At 36.8% G+C, this 19,670-nt stretch overlaps 1 protein-coding gene across 4 annotated transcripts in view; it reads right to left on the bottom strand.

Annotated features, from left to right (window-relative positions):
- Nucleotides 1–19,670, bottom strand: part of ADAMTSL1 (ADAMTS like 1) — a 982,413-nt gene that overhangs the window by 242,312 nt on the left and 720,431 nt on the right. For 3 of the 4 annotated variants that reach the window (XM_074394894.1, XM_074394896.1, XM_003928137.4), the window contains 2 exons: nt 17,784–17,922; nt 3,625–3,675 (listed from right to left, as the gene is read on the bottom strand). In XM_074394894.1, the coding sequence (XP_074250995.1) occupies nt 3,625–3,675; nt 17,784–17,922 (190 nt within the window). The remainder of the gene's footprint in view (nt 1–3,624; nt 3,676–17,783; nt 17,923–19,670) is intronic. The other variant, XM_074394895.1, reaches the window with a different exon arrangement.

The raw sequence follows: 19,670 nt of genomic DNA, 5'->3' as shown, positions 1-19,670 counted from the left end.
GCGGGATACTGGTAGCTAGAGTTCCTCCAGTAAAGAACTCTTGGAACTGTGAAGAGGTTTGGTTTTGGTTGGAAGGCTAACGGCATCTGAATCTAGACATATAGTTAAGTAAGGTAGAAAATAACAATATTGTCAATAATATTTAAAAGACTTCCAGTGCTTTTTTTTTTTTTTTTTCAGAGCTTTACACAGCTCTGAAGCATTAGGTCCCAGATGCAGAGAGATATCTTTGCCATATTCTTTTCTCTCCTCCCGTAGATTTAGAGAATGTAGAATTTCTAAAAACAGAAACATGGGGACTGAGTGAGTTGAGCTTGTCTTTTTGCATATATTCTGCTTATCGATGAGGATTGCTAAGGAGATTTAAGATTTCTCTTAGAATTATGAGAGATATAATTTTAATGAGAGAAACAAAATGTCACCGAGTTGATCCATTTGAATAGTTAACAATTTTAAAATATTGCAGAGGCACACCATTGAGACATTAATTATTGTGTAAGCAGGTTTCTGTGTACATTGTGAGCTTGATTTCTCTTCTGCATGAGCCTAAATCATGTGTTTTTTTCTAGTTACAAAGGGCTTTCCTTCACATTTTCTATGCAATGTTCAAGTTTAGGCAACAACTGTTAACTCTACTGCCAAAAGCCAAGACGTGCTGCCAGATATAATATTTTCCTATGTGTATTTCCCCAGGAGACATGTAAGAAAATGTCATTACGGGGAAACTGAGGCCCTCTGTTTGGCCCTTGGGAGACTTTCTGATCTCTTTTAAGAGAATAAAGTAGCTCTGTAGAGAGTTTCTCTTCCCAATGGGTAAGACCAATTCTCCTTAGTCTCCGCGTAAATCTCTGGAGGGCTTCCTTCTGGAGGTGAATAACAGGCCTGATTCAGATTAAAGTTGGGTTGAATACATAAGTATGTATTCACATTAGATTTGATCTGACAGTGAAGTAGGAATATGTTCTTAAATGCACATTTAATCACTTAGAATATTAAGATGCCATAAAAGAGCACAGTTTCTAATTGGTACTCTAAAATTCCTAAGCTTGACCCTATTAAAGGGAGAGTGATTAATTTCTGTCTCAGCACTTGGACCTAACCATAGTAGAATTTCACAAATAGCAATAAGTATCTTTTTCAATGTCAGTGATCATAGAAAGACAAATGAGGCTAATATTATTCCAAAAATTTATACTATGGTTCCAGCATACAACTACAGTTATACATGTAGAAAATTGTCATGTGAATCCTTATATAAGAATAGGGTTATGTGGAATTTTGAAGCAAAACATGTCTGTGTGTTTTAAAGAAAGTGTAACAAAAGCTGAGACAGAGCATGTCAGGAGATCTGAAGATGGTAATCAGGTAAGTGCTCAGAATAAAAAAAGACATATCCAAGAGTCTTGTCCTGGAGAACACTGAATAAATTTTTGTATCATTTAAACTCTTTTGGCTTTTACTTTTTTTTTTTTAAACACACAGTGTGTTTAAGAAATCCTCAAATTAAGCAGGATGCAGCAGAGTGGCATATGTTAATTAAAAATCAATATAATTATTCAGACTACATTCTCATATTATATCTGGATATGTGCTACAGTCAAAGACTGAAAGCAGGAAAGAACAAGCTAAAAATATATTCATTGTGTTTTATATCTATACTTGTGTTCTTAACCTCATTTAAATAATTTAAATTGCCGTGATCAGTAGGTAGCTGCCATTTGAGAACCATTTTTGAGCCTCCATTCTTCTTATGAATGAAAACATAGTTGTAGAAATAGCTTCCATTTACTAAGCCTTTGTCAGTAAAGCTGAATATATAACTTTAGAACTAGTTCAGTATCAGACATACAAGGGGGTAAAAAAATAAAGTTCATTGTTCTTTCCCACTGTGATATATGGATATGCCAAGAGTGTACACAAGGACAAGGTACAAACACCCAGGAGGATCATTTTAATATTCCATTGGAATTTGGGTATTTGGGGAAAATCCCAATCTACAAGAAATCAATTTTAACTTAATATAGGTATTAGTTATGCCAGAGAAAGATAAACAAGAGAGATCACAGATAAAACAGCAATCTAGGAATTGCCATTTCAGGAAAAACATACACTTGATGTTGCTCATTCCTGATGTCCAACTTTACCTTTATCTTGAAATAATGAAATGTATGGCTTTCATACAAACAGATACATGTATTCTATGAACATTGATTTTACAGATACAGATATTGAAACCAAATGAACTCTTGGTTCAGTTAAATTAATCTTTTGGTATTTTCATTAACATTTTTTCATAGGAAAGTAGGAGGGAGCTGACTAATGACATAGCCACATAGTGAAAGAATTTAAAATAACAAGAAAAGCGACAAGTATATCTAGTATAAGTCAAATTCATTTCCTATATGTGATCATTAGGTGAAAGCCAGTCACTAGACATATTTAAGTAGATGCTAGATGACAACTTTCATTTATATACATGTATTACACAAACATTGATAGATGCGTATATAAATGTGTGAATATGTATGCATTGAATAGATGAATGCATATTTGCATTAATACATATGTTAACATTTCTGTGGTCTATGGTTGTGATTGTTGAGGAAGGAATGGGAGAATGAAGCATCAATGGGGAGCTGCACTAGATGACTTTGAGGGACCGCCATCTGGATTCTAATTCATTAGGTATTTGGAAATTTTTCCATTAAACCTTTACAGTTCAAAATAAAATTATTTTCTGGGTTTGGTTTAGTTTGAATGGAGCAGGCTACTGTAGATTACTCCAAACAATTATGATCAGATTTAAACCTTTGGTTCTAAAAAGCAGCTGATTCCCACAAGGGCCAAATAAGCAAAGAAAATAGAGCATAGGTCTACTTCAATCCCAGTTTTAATTTCTGCTATCTGTGGAGCTGTTTCCAATGTGGCAGGCGGTACACTCAGTAGCTAGCACATTTTTCAGCTTCTCCAGTTTTCATATGAATATATTACAAAGAGAACAATTTCTTTTAAAAGTTCCTGGCTTACTTTCATTATATTTTCTAGTTTTTAAAAGTACTGTACTTTAAAAAAGCAATGCAGCACATTGGATTTTGTTTAGGAAAAACAACCCCCAAAATGTTCTGAATAATAAGAATATAGAAAATTGCCTTTTGTGCTTAATTACAATTTCTTTGAAATAAAAAGTGGACTTTTAAAGCCCATATGCAGAATAGCATTACATCTGGAAGTCCATGTTAGTGGTAGTGCAATAATACTTCAGGCAGTGTTTGTTTAACAGTTAGCAACAGTGCTTAATGACTAGGGTCCTATTGAGAGGAAAAATAGAGAAGGACAAAGGGAGAGAAAGCAAGACATAACATAAACCTGTACACTGTATCTAATCACAGCGAATTACCGCGTTCGCTCCAGTGTAATATGATTCTACCTTAAAACCGTTTTTGAACGATAAGCTTACAGTCTGAACAGGCTAGTATTATTCAAAAGCAGAATTCAGAATGGATTGCAAAATATACCATCTACCATCTTAAAAACACAGAATTTCTCTATGTATATCTCTAAATATAGATAAGCAGCAGAAGACTAATTTGCTAATTCTAACATCAGGATGATTGATTTACGTACCGAGGAAGGGGATGGTAGAGGTCATAAGGCATGATCTGCTTGTATCCGTCACTGTTAGGAACAATAATGCCAACCCTCTGAGTAGAAGGTACACACAATAAAATAAACACTAAATGATTACATTATACAGATTTTTAATACAAATGCAAAATAACATTAATAAACTGTATCTGAAAAACAACACTAAAACAGTTTGATATCTTTATGCCAGCATATGCTTTAGGATGGGGTGAGTTCTTTGAAAGGGCACCATTTACTATAATTAGCTCTCTGATCCAAGCAGGAAATACCACTGCAAAGGGTGGTGGCAAGAAAACTTGGCACCTCATCATTAACTATGACACAATAAGCTTGTAAATGTTCTTTAATCCCCAAATTATACATCCTGTGAGGTCATTATTATTATCATCATTATTCATGTTACTTCCAGATGCTCACCAAGCAGTTACAGTAACTGTCTCACTTCTGATGAAAGAGAGAGCTACTCAAGCAGGAGAATATGTACCTAAGAATTGACAATACTAGGTGACTGCATTAGCAAACAGGTTTCTTCTCTTGGCAGATCTAGGGAATTCACTAATACCTGGAAAGTAGCCACTTGGGTATTTTATAAGGGGAGGGGGAAACTACTGAACATGGTAGGCAACTATTAGCAAAGGCAAATTTACTACCAAAATTAAGGTAGGCAGTTAAAATGAGATACTATGAAAAGTTTTTTTTTTTTTTGTCTAAAAAATATTATACAGTGTTAACTGCTATTGCAGTGATGGTTGCGATTGCCATGGCTTGTTAGTACCTCTAGGGCCCTGGGGAACCTGTAAGGTTTAGAGACAGAGTGGATGCTCAGGGTCCACAAGATGTATCACAGGCTGTGTGGCGGTTCTTGGAGGCTTTTAGGATGCCAAGAAACTACTCTAACCCACTTCACTGATTTCAACTAAAGTCTCTAAGACTGGTGGTCCCTGCGGAGACCCAGTTTTCTGGTGGCGGAGGACTAATGATTCATGGGTTTTGGATAAGACCACTAGTGCAACAGCACCTTCATCAAGAGCGGGAGACGGTGACGCCAGATGCGGAGCATGGGAGTGCCTACATGGAAGATGCTTACGCTGCAACTGATAAATGACAGAATGCCCCTCTTTGGGGTACTGAAGGGACTCATGTATTGTATCTGTGCCTCTGGGATAGATGGATGTGTATATATTTATACATCTATATAATATCTATACATTCAATATAAATGAAGACTTCCATTTTCATTCATTTCTCTGATACAGGATGGTATAGCAGGTTTATAAAACACAGCTAGCAAACCCAGGTGTTTGGGTAGAACGAGTCAGCTATGAGTGTGGATCACAAAGATTAAAATCGCACTGGCTGGAGATGATGAAAAGTAAGAAGGAGATGGAGAGGGATAAAGGGGCCTGCATAGTTTCTGAAGAAATTACCAAAAGATAGGGGGATACACGAGAGAAGTCAAATCCTGTTTTTTAAAAAATAAGAAACAAAGCGATTAAGGAGGCTATCTATTCCCAGGAGAGAAAGTCACTGGAGTACTAACTTATTTATTTTACATAACTAAATTTTCTGTATTTATTTGTGTAAGTTCTTTACACTCATTTGTGTGACAAAATTTTCGTGTGAGTGTGTGTGTGTGTGTGTGTGTGTGTATTAATGTTCAGTAACAATGTATAAGAAATGGGGGCCAGGTGCGGTGGCTCACACCTATAATCCCAGCACTTTGGGAGGCCAAGGCTGGCAGATCATGAGGTCAAGAGATCGAGACCATCCTGGCCAACATGGTGAAACCCCATCTTTACTAAAAAATACAAAAATTGCTGGGCGTGGTGGTGCACACCTGTAGTCCCCTGATACTCGGGAGGCTGAGGCAGGAGAATTGCTTGAACCCAGGAGGCAGAGATTGCAGTGAGCTGAGATTGTGCCACTGCACTCCAGCCTGGAGCCCGGACACAAAGTGAGACTCTGTCTCAAAAAAAAAAAAAAAAAGAAAGAAAGAAAGAAAGAAATGGGATGCTGCCTTTTGGCAATGCTCACAATCCTACTGTTCTTTACACAAGGATGAAATGAACAGCCCTTAAACTTTTCTGTTTTTTTTTTTTAATTATTCTACTTTCTTCTGAAATAAGAAATCAGGTGAAAGCTGAATCCTTCCTTTTGTTAGAATCATTCTAACATGTAGTAAGAATCATTCCTACATCTAGTAACAAAGGGACTTTTTTTTTCTAAAATGACTATATTTTAAAGAATGCCAATCATCTTCCACAGTCCTTCTAGGAAGTCTGTACATACACTGTTATCCAATAGCAGTCGATTAAGGAATACATCAAATTGATTCTGAAGTTCTGTTTTACCTTCTCTGGTATCTTTATTCATGCTACATCAATTTCTAAATGTAGACATGCCTACCACTGCCTTCTCTCCTGAAAAAATTTATGGCTGTAATTTGTCATCTTCAATATTAGAATAAACGGTTGCAGCTCTGTCAACTGATTTATCAGCTGATGATATTTAAAACGGAGACAGTAACACTGAAGGAGACAAGCTGAAGTGAAGGAGAATAAAAGGGAGAGTGTACAGAATTCAAGATGTTGAACTTTGCTTTGGACCGATTTAGAAATTATGTTTTTGTTTGAACAAGGAGCTTGAAACCTGGATTCAGCAAAACTATAGCTATATTTGTCTTTCTATGACATGGGTCATGGTGAAGACTCGTAAAATGACTCTATAGCACCTGTGAAAACAGAAAGATATCAAAACAATGGTGCTCTGTCCAGTCCTGCTAATGCATATTCGTGTACATGGGCTCAGCTCACTCCCGGGTTCACGCCATGGCCCTAGCCTTTCAATACACCAACACGGGGGGAAGCAAGCTTGCCTAAAGTTAACTTCCAATTGCTTACCCATTGCTTACTTTTTTTCTTAGGCAAAATGTGCATCATGAATAATGATGAAAAAAGCGGTAATAATTGAGGGACTTTAAGAAGTTCTCCCATGTTTAGGTCTTGATAGGGGTATGTGTGCATGTATGCATGCGTTCAGACATGCATCTGAATAGGTGGGGACTGGTGAAGGAGGCTAAAATGATTTTTAAAAAATAATCACAGAGGGAAAAGATAGAAGAAACAGTTGGCTTGGGAGTAAAACTCATTCTGCACTGCCTTCACTATACTGACCACCACACATGCACTTCCTACATTGTTTCTCTTATATTGGGTGGTAACATGACTCCATCTAACAACTCCATCATCAGGGGTTGCGGTGGTAAGAAGAGAAGATGAGCATGAGAAAGTGATCATTCTGGAGTAATGTGGTATAAGAAGAAAAGGCATCCCACCTCTTCCTCTCAAAATACACACCTTACTGAATTGTCCAATCATAATTCGTGAGAATGACTCAGTGTTAGGTCAAGTCCGTAAAATGAAACATTATGCAGCACAGGAACATAATGCTTTTTAATCATTTTTAATGACATAGAAAAATGTTCAAATCTAATATCAACTAATAATTGAATATGAAATAGAATGTATAATATGATCTATAATACTAGGAAATATATGGATGGTATATGTATCTATGCATTTTCATAACATATGTTTATGTGACACATGGAATATACACATTTGTTTACATGTATATATATATACATACACATATAAAAAAACTCACTGATTTGTTACTTCTTTGGATTATGAGTACTTTTTGCTTTCTTTTTAAATGTTTTTCTGTTTTCTAAGCTTTCTATAATATGTTACCTTTTACAATCACAGCAATTAGAATATTCAAGTATGACAAAATTCAAATCTAAGAAGGCGTAAGACAGAAACTTTGGAACTATGATGTAAGTGGATAAAATGAGGCCATCACCTCGAATTCCACGTGTCACTTCAAGATCATTGAGTCTGTGCAGAAGTAATCTGAGATGCTACTTTAGAACGGTGTCCCCGGTGTTAAAGAAAAACAAGCCAAAATTGGGCTCACACTGCTCAGTCGTAGAATGTAACTATTGTGACACATCTCTCTCTACGAGAAAAATCCTAAAGTAGTTAACTCCACTGGCACCTAATTTACTGGGGTGCTGTTCTTTTTATAATGAAAACGGGCTACATAGGGATCCTTTTATGGTTTCAAGGGTTTCTCTCAGCTAATCTCTCATGACCTCTTGCCTCTTCTCCGGAACTGCAAATCTTCATTTCTGATTTCCTGATAACCGAATGGGCTCTAGGCTTTTCGAGCTCAGTGCATCCCAGGCAATTCACTATTTGGTCCTGCTTCTTCTCTTGTGGTCATGACTACCACTCAGGCGCAGCCTCTCTCCTACCCACTGTACACTGGGGCTATCTTCACCACTCAGTTCTTCCAGTTGTCATCTCAACACCAGCAATGTTTGCCAAGTAGATCTCCTGGTGACACAAGTTTGGGCGTTTTCACACCAGTTTCCTAACAGATCAATCCAGCCTACTCATCGCTGCTAAAACACCTGATATTCCACTTCACCATTTAGAAGACTGACGTGTTTCCATAATACCCAGTGAAATTTATTAGTCAAATGCTACTTCTCCTAAATTCTTGCCTATTTTCTCTCTTAACATCTAGCCAGAAATTCTCTCTCTTTCTTCTCAACACCCCTAATACTAACTCCTCTCCTCACTTTTAACTGTATACTGTTGGCGCTCTGTATCCATGGGTCCTGCATCTGTGGATTCAACTACAGCGTGAAAATATTTGAAGAAAAAAATGGATGGTTGCATCTGTACTCAATATGTACAGACGTTTTCCCTCATTATTATTCCCTAAACATTATAGTGTAACAATTATTTACATGTCATAAACCTTTTATAATGTATACATGATCCAGAGATGATTTAAAGTACAACGAGGGTGTATATAGGTCTCTCGCTGTATACACCACTTTACATAAGGAAGGGACCTGAGCATCTGTGGCTTTTGGTATACGTGGAGGTGGGGATGGGGTGGGTCCTGGAATCCCCCATGGATACTAAGGCCAACTGTACTAACTTCTAACTATTGCACAAGTTTTTCTTTAGTTTATCACCATGAGGCAGAACCTGTATTAGTTCTTTATTGCATCTCTTAGGACAGTGCTCTGCACATAGGTGATTAGTCAATAATCACTGAGTGAAATTATGTTATCAGTGCACAGATGCAAAGGCAAGGAATGCAACTCCATCCAAAATTAAAACATAAAAGCAAAAACAAGGTTAAAACCTAGTTGGGAAAGGAGGGAAAAAACTCCCAAGCTGCCACTGTTGTGCACATGTTCAATCCCATGCCTTGCCTTTTGCTGGCCCTGCCATCTTTGAGAGAGGGCAGTCTGATGCAGAGACTGGCCTGGCAGTGTAGGAAGGCTGTCCAGGCAAGCAGGGGTGATTGGCTGATGGAAGCAGAGAAAGGACAGATTAGTGACAACTCTGCTTCTATCCTGCTTGGCTTACCTCTGTATCTTTTCATTGGCTATCTCCCAGAAATAATTCTGAAAGCTTTTAAAAAGATCTCTTTTTCTCGTGTGTCTTTCAGGTACCACACTGCTTTGAACAACTCAACCTGCCCTGGACAGTGTCGGGGCCCAGACTCTAGTTGATTCGTTTTTGTCTTTGCCATGGCACCAAGCACAGAAGCTTTTACAAAATAGGTGACTAGATTTTTAAAAAATGAATGAAACTGTGTGTAGCAGAAAGGTCTCTGGTATAGAAAATGGTGGTCTATCTTCTCTGGACAACCTCAGGGCAATGGAAACTAGCCTATTTCTAAGCAACAGTTTAGAAGAGGGCAGGAGAGAAGTAATAAAAGCTGGAAGAGATACAAGCACTTTGTTCTTTCATGAGTAGCAAAGCATGGAGGATCTGGCCATAATGAAGAAAAGAGAGACTGGGCATTGGAAGGACAGTACTCCTCTCTGCTATCTTTTTTCTGTGTAACTTTGAGTACCTTACATCAAGGATTGGCCATCTGCAAAGTCTTAGTCCTAGATGAGATCGGAAGTTTTAAGGTGAAGTAAGAGTAGGTGCCTGGAAATCCACGCCACTGGACTCTATCTTAACTGCCCCTTCCTAGCGGCTGCTGAGGGCAGAACTCAGAGCTTAGTGGACCACAGTGCGAAATCCACTGAACTAAGATAATTCTCTCAAAATTTCTCCTCCTGTAACACTTCATGATTTCTTAAAATGCAGAGAATTTCTCTAACATTTACAGAGGCAAGTTGGGATCCAGCAAATCCGAAAATATTCTGTAATTAAGTCCCATAAACAAAAAACCATAAACTAAGCAGCAACATTCATTTATCTGGGCTTCCAATGGAACCAGATGAAAAGAAGTCTGCTTTATGCAGATCTGAAAACAAACAGTTTTTTGGGGACATAAATTCATTTTCTATAATAAACTAAATACTAAAGAGTTTTAATATTTTGGGTCAAATCATCGAACCCTTCCTCACATCTACATTTCTGGGGTTAAATGTTCTTGGTATTAAGGTCTGTAATTTCTAAACTGCTTTTAAATAAGTGAAACTAATATTTCCTTGGTCTTTGTTTACTTCTTTCTGTACTGACTGATTAAGCCGTTGGTTGATTTGAGTAAACATCAGTATTTACACTTACATGAAAGAGGCTTGCCTAACCTGAGTATGCGGTCAATTCAAACACCCAGACTTGGCACTGATATGGTTAGCGTTTTTGTGCTGTCCTTGCTGTTCTCCACTGGGTTGGAACCAGGTCTCATAGGTTGGTGAAGGCATTGTGGAGAACAAGGATGACCGTGGGATTTGATGGCATGAAGGCTGCACCCGGGATCAGGTTGCCTGCCTTTACGTAGCATAGGAGAGGCTGTGGTACTGGAAGAACTTAGATCCACATCCCAGCTTGCTTTTGCCAAGTGGCCCTAACACTTAATCTCTTTGGGCTTCAATTTTTTTCATCTGTAAAATACAGGTGACAACACCTGACCTGCTAACCTAGGGATTGTAATACCAAGAAAAATAATGGTGAAGGCACCTTATGAACTTCAAACAGAAGTGACACTGGGTGAGTTGTTTTAGCAGTCTGTGTCTCCGTTTAATCATGATAGCTGATGTTTGGTGAGGGCTTGGCGCCTTCCTAAGGGCTTTACCTATGTTATCTCATGAATTCTCAGTTATTCTCTGACAGGAATATTTATTTTATAGATGGCAAAATTCAGGCCTAGATAAGAAGTTACTTAGCTAGTAAAGTCTGTGGCTACAAACTGAGTGACTGAAGTTAAAAATCAGGATGGTAACAATACCTACTCTATTAACTCACAGGCCTTAAGAATTACACAAATAATTACACTTTAAAAAACTTTGAAATGTACTACCAGAAGTGATATTATTATTAGGGATGATCTGGCTTTGTAGAAAATTGAATTTCCAAGATACCTGAGTTATAGTTGATTCTGTGATTGTCCGATGATGTGTGGTGTGTGTATAAGCATGGGAAGGATATGATCATCCATTCTAAGAAGCACCCTATCTTTGCTGCATTTATCTCATTATGAATAATGCATGAATGTGGAAATGAGATTTTACGGGTATGTTTTTCTTATTGTTTACTCATTAGCTGCACAAAATAGTATACTTAAATGAGGTTGATCAAAAGGTAAGAAGTTACTTTTCTAAATCATTTACTTACTGGAGTAAAACTAAAATACCTTCGTAATTAAGAAAACATTTCATTATACTGTGATTACTAAACAAGTTGACCATTTTCTTATCCTTACACTCAGCTTTTTTTGGAGACATACCTGGCATAAATCCCACATAAATTAAATGGCAATGTCTTATAGCTGGTAAAGCAGAGGTTATCAGACACTTGTTAACGGAGACTTCAGGAGTTGCCAGTTATCTTAATTTCTTGTGATCATTATATTTTAAAAATCTGATAAATGTGATTTACTCTCAAGATCATATTTTCCTAGGACTTATAGCTCCTGTTGTTAAAACAACAGAGAACTATCTTGTTTTTTTTTTTTTTTTTTTTTTTTTGAGACAGAATCTCGTTCTGTTGCCAGTCGCCAGGCGCCAGGCTGGAGTGCAGTGGCGCGATCTTGGCTCACTGCAACCTCTGCCTCCCGGGTTCAAGCAATTTTCCTGCCTCTGCCTCCCGAGTAGCTGGGACTACAGACACGTGCTATGACCCATATAAAATTCTGGAGTTCTCTCTTTTCCTTTCACAGGTGAGAAAGCCGACTTCTGCAGAGCTTAGGAGTTTCCCTGAGCTAACAGCAACATCATCAAAACCATGATCATAGTCATTATAGCTGCTGCAGCTAACATTTATTAAGTGCTTATCATGAGTCAGGCACTGTGCTAACTCTTTAAATGTATTATGTCATGTATTCCCCATGACAACTTTATGAGGTAAGTATTGTTATTATCCTCACTTCACAGGATGAAAAATCTGAAGCTTAGTGGGAATAAGGAATTTGCCAAAGGCTACTCAACTAGTAAGCGACAGAGCCAGGGTCTCAAACCAGGACGTTTTATGCCAAAGCTCCCACTCCTAAACATCAGGTTATACTGGCATTGACTAGTTGGTCATCAAGTTAGTGTGAGAATCAGGTTTTTCACATGCCTACTACACATACTGCTTGTTCTGATGCAGAGTATTTCTCTGTAGTTGCATTAAAATTTAATTCTGAGACTTTTTTCTTTTGATTCCTGGCCAGATATAATTTATGCAATTTACTGTGAAACTAAATGGAGCTGGACAAAAAAAAAAAGTCCACTCGAACTTGCCAATAATTGCTGCTTGGGGTATACAAGTTTGGGCATTTGCTTAGGACTGCTGCTCTGAATTCCTTGAGGGAAGGGGGAATCTGGATGCAGTTTCAGCTAGAAACAGATTTGTTTGCTGACTGTGGCCATGATAGTGTGATGAATGAGACCTTTTTTCACTTGTCCACCTCTTGCCAATTTAAGCCCCCTTCATTACTGCCTTGAAGGGCAAACCAAAGGTCTGTGCCAAAAAAAAAAAAAAAAAAAATCTGCGAAGGTGGTTCTCCAATTGTCTCACAAAGAGTAACTTGCACAATTTCCTCCAGACAGTCTTAACTGTCTTACCATCTCACAGACTAAGCTACGTAAGGATAAATGTTGTATATTTTACATCTAAAACTGCTTTGAAAACATCAAGGTGTTTATCATCTGAATTCATACCATGGCTTTTTAGTTATTGCTGAACCACAGAGTTATACTTTGAGGCTTTCTGGCCACATGATGGACCTGACCTTTCACCCAAGAGGTAAAAATGCCACACATCACTGCATAAATTCCAAAAAAATTTCCCCTGGTGTAAGACAGAAGCTATAATTATAGCATGGTAGGCATAAGAGAGAATTTTACATCTGACTAAATGTCTTAGTCACATGGGAGAATACACAGAACATAGCGTTAAATGTACGAAGCAGAAAACAAACGTGCTGATCCCTGACATGCAGGAGGAGTATGTCTCTGGATCTCTGGGAAGGCCTGTTGGGACTACCAGTAGAACATGTAATACACTGTGTACAGAGCATATGATGGGCTTAGTGACGTCATAGCTCTAAGTCACTAATGAAAATCCTTATTAATTTTAGCTAAAAGTCATGAAAGCTTTATACTTTACTTTCTCTTCACTTCCCGTATAAGGATTAAGTTTTGGCTCCCTGTTTGAGACCACTTTTGGCCAGGAAACAAAGTGTTTTAATATTTCAGAAAAATGACTGTGCAAATGGCACCGGCAAAGAGCAACAAAGGCCTCTTGGGATGAAACTGCTAGGCAGCCAGCAAGGCTCAATTGTTGGTCTTATAGTCCAGTGGACTTAAATTCCCACCTCAGTGCATGGTCGAATTACTACATGTCATGGATATTCAGGCTTGCTTACAAAAGAATGAAAACCAAGAATGCCAAATTATTCAATTCCAAGTATCTACTGTATAAAGTATGATCTCAATTATGTTATGAGTTATAGACAAGACTGGAAAGAAATCCAGCAAAAGCATTAACAGAGGTTATCTGCGGGTACTGGGGATTATTAGTGAGTTTCACTGTTTTCATTATAGTCTTTTATCAACATTTTAAAGTTAGCATTTAGGATCAGCAAAAAAGCCATGAAAACATAAAAATTATTTTGAAGAGTATAGGCAAGATGTCAACAACCTCTTCAGCCTCAAGAACTACCAGATGAATTAATCGACCATGATGGAAGCCAGTGGATGTTGTCAGTGAGTATAAGAAAGAGGAACCAAAAATGAGATGGGAAAGCAAAGAAGATGGTGGGAACAAAAGGAAAAGAAAATGAGAACCGAAAAATGACAGATGTGTGGGTTAGATATTCTTGAGACCCCTCCATGCCACTGGTTGCCTATTCCCTATCGATTTGAAACAATTCCTAGAAGTTGTTCATGTATTTAGGAAGCTGTTATAAACTTCCCAAGACGAAAATAATGACTGATATTTACAGTCATTGAGTTGGAAGTTGGAAGGGGCCATGGACACAATCACATGCAGTGACTTAGAAACATCCCAGTCATTGGGAGGCTTTACATTGTGTAAAAGACCAAAACATATAGACCCAATGCTGATGATATTTATGATTCTAGTTGATTAGTTCAAATGTAGAGAATAAGGAAGATCGTTTGGTAAACACAATGAGTGGTTATCAGGGATTATGGCTACTGGTGGCCGTAATCTAGTTTATTTCTTCTTTGTTTTCGTATTACATATGTAGTAATGAGAAAACTCTTATTATCACAGAGTGTGTTTGGTAATGAAAAGTGTTTTTACAGCTTACCTTGCAATCTTAGGATACTTATTTTTTCAACTAGATATAACCAAGGAATTTAATGATGAAGGCAAAAGCATTTACTTTGGTTGTACAACACTTATGCAATTGTTACAAGTTTTATAATTTAACTTAGTGTGAATTAGTTAAAATTAGTTGTTTAACATGTTTGAATATATTTTTTGTGAACTATTTTTAAAAATACTTTAAAATATATAAAACAAAATTTAAACAACTGTGGAACAACAGGTTCTGTGGGCACAGTTTGAAAACCACCAATTTAACAACAAATGACCCTTTCTTCCAATTTCATGGGTGGGAAAACAGAAACCCAGAGGGTGAATTAATAAATATAAGGTAATAGACTTCATTGTTTGATGCTGTCAATGGCACTTACAAGCTTTGATAGGGAATAAAGTGGGCTATCTAACTGGGACTTTGCTTTAAAAAAAATTACTTTTTATTTTTTATTTTTTTCCTTCCCTCTTCTTACAAGGGACTTTACTTATAAATGCCATAATAGGTAAAAATCCTAATGTGATTCAGGAAAAATGAATAAATATCTCAGGGGCTAGATATAATAAATCTCTTTTGAAACTAAAAATATGTGACTTTATACCAAGAATGTTGGTTTTACCTTTTGGGAATTTCTAAATTTAGATGCAAAAGTGTTGGTTGAATGTCATTCTTCACTCTTGATTTTACCATTAGATCATGAAATCTGGGTAAGAAAACAGCTCCCTCAGAGTTTGATTTTGTGATGTCTGATGGAAGAGGAAATCTATTTTATGGAGTCTCTTCTATCTACTTTTCTTAGATGATGACTTCTCATTTTCTCTTAGAATTCAGAAGAGTTGCCTTAATCTTAGGTATGCAAAAGAGTTCAGTGAATTTCATGGTAATTCCTGAAGTATCTTAACCTCAGAGTAGCATACTTTCATTTCCTGAAGCAGCTATCCCTTAGAGCTTTCCTACTGCTCAGTTTTGTCTAATTACTTCTTCAATAAAAAATCAGCTTCCTGACATTTGCCTCTTATTTTTTCTTTTTCCTTTTCTCACTTATCTTTCTTCATGTGTTTCTTTTTCACCTGTCCCAACATTTATCCATGTGCTGTATTAAATGTTTTAAAATAACACAGGACATAGAAAAGGCATAAACTGCACAGGCAGACTTCTTTTACTGTAGAATGGCCTTTTGCTTGGGGTAATAAGAAATAGGCCAAAAATGTTTCTCCAACAGACAAGTCAGAGGTAAAAGTGAGAGGCCAGAAAGAATGAGTAAAGTTTTCTAATTATAAACACTTCCTTCAAATTGTTAACAAAATGCTTTTGTTTCACACAACTCCCTTCCATGACCATCTTTTAATTGATGATTTTTTCTTAGTGGGAAAAAGCTTTATAAAGTTGTGGGAACTGAAGCTCTAATTTCTCCTAGAAATACATGTACAAATTTTCATGGAAATGTGTAAAAGACTTTCAAGGTCTCTCTAGGGCTGACTTGACCTCTCTGAATTAGGATAACTATGCCTTTTGCACATTGGTCTTCTTATTACAGGTATGCATAAAAAAGTATAAGTAGAATAATTTTAAAATGAAATCAAATTGCATGGGTTATAACTGTCTTGGCTAAAAAACTTCAAACCGTTAAGATTTCCAAAATAAAGAAATCCAACCACAATTTCAACACCTTATTCAGTTTTTATATTGTATCCAATTTTTAGTATATAATTTTCTGGTGTAATATGATGCTAAATTAAACTTTGCCTAAATTTTACGGTTACAAAATATCTATTCTTTTTGTTCCTTTAATGAAAACCTGTTATTCTGAGTTCACTTTTATGAGGTAGGTTATATGGTTCCTATGAATTAATTAATAACAGCAATTTCATATTACATGTAGAACTTAGCATTCATAAATATAAATATAGAAGAGTACAGAAACATACACCTTAAGGAATTAATGGCAGAAAACAAAAACTAAAATTGCATTGCTTATAACCTTAAAATAGAATGACTGACATCAACATTGCCCAAGTCATATTTTAATGAGTTGAAGCTTTCTTTTTATGCATACATAATTAGTATACTATGATTTAAAAAAAAAACATTGAGGTGTTTCTCAAAAATCCAAGGAGTTTGAAAATGAATCTTTATCATTTAGTATTCATGACTGCTTTTGTAGGGGGAGGCTTTTCTTAACGTTTTCTAAGTTGAGGATGAGTAAGTTACTTTATACTAAAGAGAATCACCAGCAAGTGCTGTGATTCCAGAGGCAAATGTTACAGCCATGAAAAGATGCTTGACCTGCACTTCCACGATTACTCATCACCTGAGATATTTCATTCATCAGGCAGATTCTTTGACCCTGCAAATAATCTGAGGGTTAATTGTAGTTTCCAAAAAGCAAATAATCATGTGTGAAAGTGTCAAGTGCCCATCTAAAGCTTCTAATTTAAAAGAACTTTTGAGAATCTGATTACTGGGAGTAAGTTCTATTTTCTCTTTAGCAAAGACTGAGTGTGTTCAAAGGCAGCAGAACTCTTCTAAGGTTGGTTTTGACTCTATGTAATCAGTGGGGACAGGCTAGAAGGGATCAGTTGTAGCCCTGAAATATGGTCTGCTCTGCTCATGTCCCTGATCAGGAACAGAGATAAAATGGAAAAAATCCTGAGAATGTTGTGCCATCACATTGGTTGAGAACATTGGCCAGGCATGGTGGCTCATGCCTGTAATTACAGCACTTTGGGAGGCCAAGGAAGGTGGATTGACTGAGGTCAGGAGTTCGAGACCAGCCTGACTAACGTGGTGAAACCCATCTTTACTAAAAACACAAAAAATTAGCCAGGCGTGGTGGCAGGCACCTGTAATCCCAGCTACTCGGGGGGCTGAGGCAGGAGAATCACTTCAGCCAGGAGGTGGAGATTGCAGTAAGCCAAGACTACACCACTGTACTCCAGCCTGGGTGAGAGGGAGACTCCATCTCAAACATAAAACAAAACAAAAACAAACAAGCAAAAAGAACATTGAGTGGTCCATTAGCCTGGACCTTGTTAAGGAAAGAAGCAAGGAAGCAGGATGAAAGGAAATCAGAAGAGAAAATGACTCTGAAGAGCACGTCACCTACTGCTTTATAAAAGCAAAGTTGGTAGACTCTGAGATGGCCTTGCTTAACAGCAAGAGCAGGAGCATGGGTACTAATAACACATGATTAGAAAGGGACACTGGAAAGTAACACTTATTTATGTGTAATTTCATTTTATTTTTAATTAAAACATTTCATTTTAAGAGACTTATTTGGAACTTGAGTTATGTTTATGACAAATGAACTAGTGAATTTGACTGACCTGGCTGGACAAGGATCCAAGTTGCACTCCTGAAGCTTGGGTTTGGGTTTGATGTTCTCTGGATAATAGTGACAGTATTGGTCAGCAACCACGCGGCTGCTCCTCAGATCGTAGCACTCAGCCGATGTCAGCTGGTAACCTGTAGAATCAAACCATCCAGGCAAGTTTAAACCTACATGCCAATGCAATATATTTCTTTATGCATTTTGGCCGCCTCACATCAATGGAAATTATTCCCCAATGCCTTAGTCATTTCCAGGAAAAAAGACACATAATTGGAAGGCTCATTAATTTTTGCAGACCTCAAGTACTGTGCTTTTCTCAAGTAATCCTCTCAAATCTTAATAATTAAATAATAATAAGGCTTGAACTGTATAAAAGCTCAGCCAGATAATAAGACACTGTGGTAAGACCTGTTCTTTTTGTTACTTTTGTATAATCCAAACATATTAATTAAATAATAATAAGGCTTGAACTGTATAAAAGCTCAGCCAGATAATAAGACTCTGTGGTAAGAACTGTTGTTTTTGTTACTTTTGTATAATCCAAACATACAATGCAGAATTCTCTATCAAAAAAAGACCATCAGTATTTACCCACCATCTTATACAAGAATGCTCAATTGTCTCCTTACTACCTGGGGCACGAGGGAGAATAAACTCCCAAACAAATAAATAAAATAAATCCCACATTGCTGCCTTTGCACATGGGGGCCAGCACAGGATAAGGTCCCACTGATAATAAATAATGCCTGGGAACATTATTTTTGCCCGAATTCAACCTGAGTGGGTTGAGTTGAATAAATGGACCATTGAGATTCCAACAATAGACATCATGAATCCTGTTTCCCTGCAGAATTGATAAAAATACCTCCCTATTACTGTTCCATTTTTGTTATATTCAAAATTTTCTGTCATTTTCTTTTAAAAGTCTCTAGCCAAAATTTCTTAGCCTCTACCCATAAATTGTCACTGTTTAAAGAAGCTCGCTTAAAAAAAAGTATTGTTGAGTAATAGTTCACTCTCTTCATATGTTTTATCTTTCCTACCTGCCTTTTTATTATCCTCTGGATTTCTGATAGGGTGGTAATCAAGATTTAGATTCTCGGAGTGAAAAATAAATGTACATAGAGACTTTTAAAAAATTAGGCTGTTTGTATCATTCTTACCCTAATCAATCTGCCAAATACATTATCCCTAGCAGGTGGGTTGAGTGCGGTTTTTGCTAAATATATATTAGGAAGCAGGATTTAAGTCATTAAGGGGCTTGCAAAAGATTTTAGGAAATCAGAAGGAGGTTTATGAGCCAGATTGCCTGGCTTAAGGCTGTGTTCTCAGACCACCCACAAAAATTAATTGTTCATTAAAGACCCTAAAAGAAGGGCCTTTTAAAATTTGACTATAGAGATGAAAAGCATGAAACATAATGAAAGCAATGGATAAGAACACTTTTTCCACCTAATATTTGTTTTATAAAAAAATCAAGTAGCAAAATGACATTTTAAATAAGTCAATGTATTTTCACTTTTCAATTACATTGTACTCTAAAAGCATCTAATTTTATAACAGGCTAATCATTTTATAATTTTTCAGATAATAATTTCTACACAGGGACAGAATTTATCACATAGTAAAATACCGGAACAACAGAGGTAAATTATTAATGTGAGATTATTATGTTTCAAAATCAAAATTTGTCAGCTAAGTCTGTTGCTTCGAAGCTGTTACAGCGTGTATAAAATGAAAGGTTAGAGCAAAAAGGAAGCAAATAACCCAAATCATCAGATAATCATGTTTTCTAAGGTGTTACAGTTATTTGGAGTAGCAATTTTTGCTTAGCAAAATGTTCAGCCAGTTGAATCTGGAACCAGAAACAGAGAACAGAACT

The sequence above is a fragment of the Saimiri boliviensis genome, chromosome 2 (genome assembly GCF_048565385.1).
Source record: "Saimiri boliviensis isolate mSaiBol1 chromosome 2, mSaiBol1.pri, whole genome shotgun sequence".
Lineage (NCBI taxonomy): Eukaryota > Metazoa > Chordata > Mammalia > Primates > Cebidae > Saimiri > Saimiri boliviensis.
Note: the sequence above shows the minus strand (reverse complement) of the source record. Positions and strands in the feature narration are given on the sequence as shown.